Raw genomic sequence first — 10,719 nt, 5'->3', positions numbered from 1 at the left:
ACTGAGGAAGCGATGGAGTGAAGCCGCGAAAGGCGAAGCGCGATATAGCGAGGGATTACTGTATCCCAAATGTGAATAGAGCATACAAATCTGGTGACAAAGACGTTCTTACGAGCATAGAGAGAATGCTGAAAAAGCAGAGAGAAGGGAACAAAACTTATAGAATTAAAATAGAAAACACATTCAGAGTAACATAAAATGTGCTTGGAATGGACTGAGCATCATTACTAGTTCAGGTGCTGGAAAAGAATGTAGAAAAAGCCAACACCCAGAACCAATACTTTATTTCATCATCACTTCCTTCTTACAATGTCCAGCAAACCTAGAGCATTTCTCCTTTTCCCTTCAACCTGTACACCTCCCGAGATAGAGATAGAGATAGAGAGATAGAGAGATAGATACACATAAAAACCACTATCGGAGCTTCTTTGCACCATCTTTATAATGCTTCACTGTAACTGCCCTTTTTACTGTATCTTTAGCCAAATCAGGGGTGTTCACATACAGTATAATGTGCAATGCACCTGTTGCAAAAGCCCAAATCTGTTTGCATGAAACAACTCTGCCCTCCGTGGACTAATTTTGCTGAGATGTGGCATACTTAAAGAAACTTGTCAACTTTCATTCAGATTGTGTTGTATGAAGTTTTAAAATTTCCCATTGAAAAGCATTAGAATATTTGCAAATTTGTACACCTTAAAAACGTAGAAACATTCTCTCAATTCAAGAAAGAAATAGTTTACTGTTTAAATTTTGCCAGGAGGGCGGTTACTTGAACTTATATATTTTGCCCATTTTCCTCCTTAGCCGCTCAAATACCCAAAGCCAGTGAGTCAGACACTGGGCAGAGCACATGTCCTCAAACAGCTCACACGACAGCACTTTCTGCTGCTTTATGGGAGGTTCAATAGTAAAGACCACAAGCACACTCGTTTCTGAAAGACATGTCTAGTCGATCTGGACGCAAAACAGATATAATTATTCAAACCTGACCTTATGTATAGTACTGTATAATATGCCTCTTAAGTCTTATTGTTTGTTTTATATCCTTTTCTATTATTCTTACCGCATTGTGTAGATTGTCTCTTTTTGTAAAATATTTATTTTGTTTTGTTATTATTGTGGCTTCCATGGGTGCCGAACCTTTACCAGCTTTACAAATGTTTTGTGTTATGTAGTGTTATCAGTGTGAGCCAGTGTTCATTGCGTTAACTGTGAGAAGAGGAATTGTACTGGCAGGGTTTGTTCACTCATGTTTTCCGTTTTAACATTTCAGCCTGTTAATAATAAAAGTTTAACAGACAAAGGAGTTCAGTGTGGTTGCATTACCCCTTCGTAGCAGTTCACACGAAGCAGCACATCGGGAGTCACAATGCAGAAGCCTCAGACATTAACTGGACTCAAAAATCAGGGGGCAGCAGTACAGTGCATGCGGTGAACACCAGTTACAATGGGAAAACTTAAAGTAACATGTGACTACATTTGCTTTCTTTCCTCCCCAATAATGCTCGATCACCTTCACTTTTGTGTTGACGTCAATTGTCTTTTTTCCCCTGTAATTGTAAGACAAATGTAACTGAACATAGTCAAAATCTCTGCAGGTAAACAGATTGAGATAAATGAGTCACGGCATATGAAATGACATATGTTTGCCTGTGCAATGCAGTAGCAGTTGCAAGTTGAACAGCCGTAAGACACACAGGTCGTAAGTCATTGACTACCTGTAGTATGCAATGGCAAAACAATGTAAACATATACAAGACTGAATTGATTGAACAATTATTATCTGCAGATTATTACTGTGGATAACCAACGTTATCAACCTGCAGTTACAGTGTTTTAACTAATTAACACAGGAAAGGTGCATCTGCCCTAACTGATATAAACATAGGAGGGGTTTAAATATGCACAGTGGTGTAGAGAGTTGGAAGGTTTCAGTGGCTTAAGCCCCTGATAGTTGTTGTTCAGCACCCCCTGTAATATACATGAACAACTGCTTTCCCATCATGTACTGTTTGTATTCCAGTTATACAATAAATCAGATCTTTTCCAAATTTTTATTTATATAAATCTTAATGAAACACTCCATTTTAAAATAATTAGAAGCTAGACAGACTAATTATTCTAGCTCCTTTTCTCCTTTTACAGGGTAATATTTAGTAATGGGCGGTATACCGGTTCATACCAAAAACTGTTTATTTTTGTTATGATATGGATTTTTCTTATACCGCAACACCAGTTTAAATAGCCTAAACAATGTTCGTAATGTGGCGTAGCAAGAAACTGTATAAGGAGGAACCTTTTTCACTGCTGCACCGCTAAACATGCATACAACATGCGTTAGTGGAGGTATTGAACAGTGAAAATGGAAAGAGAACATTCCGAAACTGAAACTGCAGCAGACAATAAAGTTGAACATGATGACACAGAAGAACTTTTGCCGAAAAAAGGAGCCGTGTCTGTTGTCTGGAGATAGTTTGGTTTTAAAAGGTCAGATGTGGACCATTATGTTCAAATGTGTGAATACTGTTTCTATACTACTGGATAATACAGCAAGCCAAGTTGTACTTGTTTTATTCCCCCCCCCCATACTGTGAAACAGTACCTAGGTACATTAAATAGTGTGACGACATGTTGACTTTAATCTCGATGCTTATGACGAGATTAAAGTCGACATGTTGACTTTATTATCATAATTTGTCATTAAAGTAGAACATCGTAAACTAAACTTCATCTTAAAATGAATATTTAATTTACTAGATTTTCTCAAACCCTGTCAAAAGTTATGTAGCATATTAAATGCTTTGTGTTAAGTGTTCCCAGAGCCATGTTAATCACTATGTGCTTCTTAAACTGACTTCCTCTTGCACTAAGAGGAGGCGCAGGCAGCACACAGAATACATTAATTTCATGATATTCCTGCTCTCTGAACATTTAGAATGCCAAGATAAAATACTTGATATCATTTTCATGATGAAATGCATTAAAGCATGTATTAATCATGTGGGGGCATGGTGGCGTGTAAAGTTGCACTGCTGCCTCGCAGCAAAGGGGTCCCCGGTTGTTCCCTGCCTTGAATTTGCATGTTTTTCTGGTGGGTTTACTCGGCGTGCTTCAGTTTCCTTTCAAAGTCATGTAGAATGTGGGGTTTTGTTACGTTATATTGACCCTGCTAGTATATGTATTGCTCGCATTCACCCTGCGATGTGCTGGCGCCACGTTCAGGATTTGCTCCTGCCTCGCACACAATGCTTGCTGGGATGGGTGCAACCCAGAATGGTTGCTATAATTAAACATGTATAACAAAGTTTTTTTTGAAGTTCTGAACACTCCGTAGTCTAAGTTTATAACCAGTTTTAATTTCACAAAGACGTTTATCGTGTGGTGACTGGTTATGTGGAGAATGAAAAAGGAAGGATAGGAACTGGGGGTTTATGTCAGACAGAGACAGCATGCATGCAATAAAGAAAGTCCGCTCAGAAGAACATCCATTGAATTCTGTGTTCATGTCACTGACCACCAAATCACAAACCCAACATTTACACAATATTTAAGTTAAACCTGTGCAATAACTGGATGCATGACTGGGTTTTTTGGAGCCTCGTCACACCTGCCATAAAGTTCTTTACACTGAACGTACACCTGGGGACCCCTTAATGCAAGGGAGCAGCACTACCACCACACTACCATGTATGTTTAACACCTGCTTTAATGCATTTCATCACGAAAATGATGAAAAGTATTTATCTTAGCATTCTACATTTTCAGAGAGCAGGAATATCATGAAGTGAATGTATTCTGTGCAGCGATACTTACTCTTTACTAATAGGAGGCACTCAGTTTAAGAGGCGCGTTGCATTTAACAATGGGTCAGGGAACACAACACAAAGCATTTAATGTGCTACAATAGTTACGACGGGGTTTGAGAAAATCTAGTAAATTAAACATTGATTTTAGGATGAAGTTTAGTTTACAGTATTTTACTTTAATGACACAATAAACTGAGAATAAAGTGGAAATGTCGAGAATAAACTCAACATATCGACTTTATTCTCGACATATAGTTTTTTTTTTCTTCACCGTGGCCCTAATATGTTTCTGTAGGGCTATACCACAAATAGCATTATAAATGCAAGTTGCAACTTTATTTTTTATGTATATAGCTTAGCTTGATGCAAGGTCCATATTAATGCAATTTGCCTTAATGATGGTTCAGTTGGTAAAGAGGTCTTCACCAAGTTGCACTTGTTTTATTTTATTTTTATTTGGTGAATACTGTGTAATGCACCTGGGCTTGAAGTAATAGTGCAACTTCCAGTAATAATACTATTATTTATTAGTTTAAATATTATGCAGTTTAATTATGGTAAAGTTGTTTAAAAAGTCACTTTAACGTGTCAGTGGACAGAGATTGTTAACAGTAACAAAGTGTAGTTGGTTTACAAAAAATATTTACTATTTATTCCTTTTCTTAGACATGTCCAGTGCAATACAACTTTTGACAAGCATCTCTGGATATTTTACTAAGTCTAAATGCCTCTTTGGATGGTTGAAAATATGTTGTCAAAATTTTAGTTTAAGTCGTTTGCAAAATTTGTTCAATAAAAAGGTTCTATATTTTGACTGCAACTGTCATGCAATGTGATTCCTTCTCTTCATTAGTACCACCCCCTTGAAAACTACCACTTTATGGGGCCATGCAAACCTGTATTAATACTTGTGTGCACATTAAAATATTTTTTTTGTACAATGTACAATTCTCATGACAGTGGAATAGGTTATTTTTAGCCAGTCTACTGCAGTAATTGCAGGGGAAAATGTGGTTAACATCCACTCATGCATGGGAAAAAAAATACCGTTGAATACCGCGAAACCGGTATAATTTTGAAAAAATACCGTGATATAGAATTTTGGTCATACCGCCCAGCACTAGTAATATTGATACTGATGTTATGCTAGTATTAGTCATTTTTCAGCTGCTAAGACTCTACTGGATATGCTTTCAAAAATGTTTAAGAAAATTGAACAATTAGTTACAGACCCTACACCACTAACAAATATCAGAATTAATGCCATTTTCACATCACTTGAACTGCACTCTGCTTTGTATTAAAGCTACTGAGCCACAACAAGCTTATCTTGCTCTGGCTTTAATCCCATTGGATAAAGTAAATATAAAATACTCTAATTTTCACATCAGCCAACTTAGTCGCTGAAGGCACCTGAATGTTACTAACTTCTTTCCGGTGTGAACTTAATGCTTATTTAATTTTTTGAACTTATGAAGAAAAAAGACCTCTTGGGACAAAATGTTCAGTGCAATACTAGTGCCAACAAATAGTATCAATGCATCCCTACTAATTTTACCTGCCAAAAATTTCTGCTGTCAATCATGTTGAGTGAATCACACCCTTTGATTTCCTGTGACCACTCAGATTACTAGTGTAGTTGATAACATGTTACGCTTACGTAGTCCAACCATGCAAATGCATGCTTGTTTTGCCGACGACAATGCATCACATTGCATATGTACTGCTGCTGGAGTATGTGAATTTCCCCTTGGGATTAATAAAGTATCTATCTAGTATTTGGGAGTTTGCAGAAAAGTTTACCTTTCCACTAACATTGCTCCCAAAGTGTTCTAAATTTAGCATATTTAATTTTTCACAGAGGGTGTCTATTCTGCTTCTTGAATTGAAACAAACTGAAACAAATTTAAATTCTACCCTCAGATGTCCAAGTTTAAAAAAAAAAAATTCTCAAAGAAAGTCTATATATATTACAATACAGGAATGCAAATAAATTACCAAAACAAATACTAATATTAGGAGAACTTGGTTTAATTACAACATCCCTGGATCCAACACCCCATCTATTTTTTTTCATAACTTGCATACCTAGTGAACCTTTAACCTCCATCCTTTTCATCTAGAAGATGCCTCTGTAAATGCAAACTGACAAAAGAGTATTTAAAAGTAAAATTTTCGCCAAATAGGGGAGAAAAAAAAAAAAAACATTTAGAACAAGAAATGTATAAAGTTAAATAACCAGTGGGAATGAAAAATCAAAACATTTAGATACAAAGGGGTTAATTTTTATACTGCCATAAACATTGGATAACAGCAGAGAAGAAAAAAAATGTGGCATTTAAAAAATGGGTAACATATTCTTGATAATTCAGATCCCTTATTAAAACGAATGACTCTAAACATGTTATAAGGCGAAATGTAATAACAAAATTTAAGCCTATGCAAATAATACAAGGAGCAGCTGTTCATTCCAAATGGCTGGAGAGCTCACTGTCTCTCTCTTGCAGTAACTCAAGATATATTAATTAAATTGAAGAGTGCGGTTCGTGTGCATACCTAACTTCATCTCAAGTCAGCATGCATCCACACATTTTTATATAAAATTAAGGATTCAATTAGAAACAGATGTTATGCAAAGTCTTACGCAAACCCATATTATTTAAATGTATATTTGACAGTGTATTTCAGAGAAAATTTTATGCAAACTGTTAAGTATTTTCATCTATCTTCAATCCCTTGCCACTATCCCAAAGAAAGATTACATGCTGCTATATACAACACATATTTATGAAAGACTGCAGCAAGAACTGTGGGTAATCCAAGATCACTCCTAAAATGATATGTTGAGCTGACAGTGGGACGTGCTCCCTTTCCATACTTAGACTGAGGGTGCAAGGAATTCAGTTCACTGACTCAGCAAAGCAAACTGGACACCATGCCTTTTAAATTCAGCACAAATAAGACAGATCAACACCATGGCAGTGTAATTTTAATCATGTTTGTTTGAAGAAGCATATTCTGAAGCAAAGGAAACCACAAGAATTGAAGCAATTACAAAGGCATTAAAAAATATGAATACATTTTAGAAAAATTATCAAATGTAACATACCAAAATTACTTACAAATGAAAGCTGAACTCCAAGGACAGAAACCCAAAAGCTGTGTATACAAGTAAATATGGCCAAGTAAAAGTATTTATAAATAACCCATACAAAATGTTATGGACCCATTTGCTTTTGTTTCAGTCAGCAAGCATTCTATGCAAACCATACTTTCAGAAGTAGGAATAATTCCCCACATTCAAGAGTTATTTTTATTGGCAATCGGCTGCCAAGGCTACCACGATTCAACTAGGCCCAGACATATTTAGGAGGATTGGGTTGAAAAAAAAAAAAAAAAAAAAAAAAAAGGAAAAACTGATAATGGTCACACTGTAATAAGAATGCTTTACATGCAAATAGTAAAACAGGAGATATGTCAAAACAATCCAGAATGTAGTATGGCTCCCCATATTACCATAGTGGACTTTATGTTATTTACATATATAAATGAATATATATATATATATATAAATGAATATATATATATATATATATATATATATATATATAGCAAGACTTCTAAAATTTGAAGCCTATTCCTAAAAGCTATACTACTACTTTTGATTAGGAATTTTCTGTTGCTGTACGGACACAGTCAGAACTTCGCAATGGCTACAATACTTATGGGGAATATTTTAATTTAAATTCGACCCCTAAAATCCCCTTCCCCATCCACCGGCAGATGAAACTACCTTTACTACCGAACTTTTTTTTTTTTTCTCAAACCATACGGCTATCAAACAATGATCTTTATATATAAATATATATTATATATAAAAAGTTTGCTAAAAGGTTAAGAGAAATTGTTACCGAAATACGAAACTCTTTTTTTTTTTTTTTTTTTTTTTTTTTTTTAAAGATATGCTTTCGAAAATGCCTTAAGAAATAACTGGGAAAGCATGCACACGACATGTAGGAAATCGTAAAGGGGACAAAAATGTGTTATTGCAAGGCGATTACTTTTACACAGGCAAGGTATTAAAAAATACTGTAGGAAAAAGAATGCTCCCACCTCCCCCACACCACGACACCAGCCCCTCACTGCCACACACGCATTTTACTTTTGGGGAAAAAAAAAAAACTCGATTTCATCTGCCAGCTGAGCTAGTACTTCTACAGAGTATGTATGTCCTTACTGAAAGATGTGCCTTTGCACCAGTAAGCACTGCGAATTAATAAATTTACTTAGGTTTAATACACCCACACACACTCTTTTTTTTTTTTTTTTTTAATGTCAGTAAAAGTCTGGCAAACTGACAAGAGGCGGCGTTCTGGTATAGACTTCTCCTTCAACCACCCAAAAACAAATACTTGCATAAACGACATGCATTAAAACATAACGAAGGCCACATTTAACACGACAAAAGAAAAACGTACACTTCAGCAAGGAGGCTTCCTTACTGTGATAATAAACCACAGTTTGGTGGAAACATACAGATATGTAAAACACTTTGCAAGACACTGCTAATGGTTCCATATTATATTATCGATGATGACAAAATACTACTAACAAATTAAAAAGCAAAAATCTAAAGAAGAAAAAAATCACTATTCATATGCTTAACAGCGTTACAGGGCCGAACGTCCACGGTTTCTATAAAGTGAACATCGGTTAGTGTTACTGCACATCAGTTTATTCGAGGGCGAAATCTGCTGGAGAATGAGGCTCACCAGCCTGCCCTGCTGCTCCCAAACTGCTGTGTTGAGCACAGGCATCAGACGGATGACGACAACTGGAGCTACGGTGAACTTTAATTAAACTTACGGAAGCGGTCTTGTCCGCTTGCTTTTTTTCTTGTATTACAGAAGTAAACGCCGCAAAAATGCCGGCCGAAAACTTTCTGTTGCTTGAGCACTCTTCCTACGTTACTACACCTTGAACTGGAAGAAAAGAGTGAGTACATGACGGGATGCATGCTTTAAAAAAAAAAAAATACAAACAAAGTTTGAAGTCTCACCTTGCACGACTTATATAACTCCAATGTCCTATAAGCCGTCTCTGTCAATTTTACATGAAGCACTGATATTTTGCCAGGGTTTACTTTCCCACAAGACAACCCATACCTGCCATCCTCACTCAGCGCCGCCATCTTCAGCTCCCCCAATCAACCCGCTGACGTACTTACATATACTAGACACAGCCTACCCGTTGAGTTAAGGAGGCGGAGTTTCTAAATCTGTACAGTAATGGAAGGTAAGTGATTGACATTAGATCTACTCTTTGTGATTGGCAAATATAACATGAAGGACGTAACAATTCGCCAATGCATAGTCGCAGGCGATTGGTTCCTTTTCTTATTTGGCACGTCAAAAATGATAGGTAGAGGTTAGGTTTGCAGCTTCGCATCAGCTGTTTCAGGCGTCTTAAAGTCATGGCAACAGCTAGGCATTTTTTTTACACGTCGAGGGTTGGACATCCGCACTACGTTAGAGTGTGCTCAGCTACAGGCAAACAAAATTTAAAACTGATAAGAAAGTAGGCCTGCAATGGGGTTTAGATGGGGTTTGTAGTGTTTATTTCTGAGGTCTCTGTTTAAAAGAAATGGAGGGGAAAGAGAACTTGGATAAATAAAAGTAGCAAGAAAAGAGGAAGGAAAGGAAGCGGTGGAAGTTCTAATGAAGAGACAAGTTCATATAAGGAAGATGCGAATAAGGGGAATTTGTTGTTATTTTCAGTGCAAATGATGAGAGGAAAAGGGTAGAGATTGTTAGTCCAGTTAATCTGACACAATGGATTAAAGGTATAATAAACGATGTGACATAATTAACAAATACATTAATAATTAAATATATGAAATGAGAGATTGATTATTGTTTGCAAGTTAAAAACCCTTATTTGTACTAGTTGAGGTAAATTATTAAAAGTTTTGTTCCTGAGACAGGTACTTTCCAAAATTACCATAGGTATTTCAGTGTAAGAGATTGTAAATTCTCTTAAACAATGTGTGCCAGGCAGCATGGTGGCGCAGTAGTAGCGCTGCTGCCTCGCAGTAAGGAGACCTGGGTTCGCTTCCCAGGTCCTCTCTGCATAAAGTTTACATGTTCTCCCCGTGTCTGCGTGGGTTTCCTCAAGGTACTCCGGTTACATCCCACAGTCCAAAGACATGCAGGGTAGGTGCATTGGTGATCCTAAATTGTTCCTAGTGTGTGCTTGGTGTGTGTGTGTGCCCTGCGGTGGGCTGGCGCCCTGCCCGGGATTTGTTCCTGCTTTGCACCCTGTGTTGTCTGGGATTGGCTCCAGCAGACCCCCATGACCCTGTGTTAGGATATAGCAGGTTTGAAAATGACTGACTGACAATGTGTGCCTTTACATTTACTGTTATAACTCCGTTATTCACAGAAACCTGGCGTTACAAATTTCTTGTATACCCTTATTAGACAAACAGGGTTAACACATGTAAATTTCTCGTTGAGTAACCAGGTTATGAACCTCTAACCGGTTAAGGGTTTCGTAGTCTGTGCATGCCTGTTGCTCTCTCTTAACCTGCACATGTGTTTGCTTGCACATTCATCCAACAGCCACAGGTAGAAAACAGTGGAAGTGTCCACAAAGATACATTTCCTGAGGAAAATGCTTGGGCATTTGCAATATTCCTTCTCCTGTTTGAAATAATCTATCTCAATATTTCACAAATCACTACATTTATGTGGATGAGTTAAACGTAAAGAGCTAAACTCAGCTGTACAATTTTGGGAGACACATGTTCCAATCTTGCCTTCAGATTCATAGCATCCATTGATGATAGTTCATATTTTTAGAGCATTTTTATGACATTGGAGCATTTTGCTAAAGGAGAACTCCATAAGTG

General features: G+C 36.9%; 1 protein-coding gene across 1 annotated transcript in view; it reads right to left on the bottom strand.

Moving 5' to 3' along the window:
* Window positions 1-9,035, bottom strand: part of ell2 (elongation factor for RNA polymerase II 2) — a 97,270-nt gene extending 88,235 nt beyond the window's left edge. Inside the window, exon 1 of the mRNA XM_028804773.2 lies at window positions 8,869-9,035. Coding sequence (XP_028660606.1) covers window positions 8,869-9,000 — 132 coding nt within the window. The 5' untranslated portion in view covers window positions 9,001-9,035. The remainder of the gene's footprint in view (window positions 1-8,868) is intronic.
* Window positions 9,036-10,719: the final 1,684 nt, after the last annotated feature.

This window comes from Erpetoichthys calabaricus, chromosome 7 (assembly GCF_900747795.2).
Source record: "Erpetoichthys calabaricus chromosome 7, fErpCal1.3, whole genome shotgun sequence".
NCBI lineage: Eukaryota > Metazoa > Chordata > Cladistia > Polypteriformes > Polypteridae > Erpetoichthys > Erpetoichthys calabaricus.
This window is presented reverse-complemented; position numbering and strand designations above follow the sequence as displayed.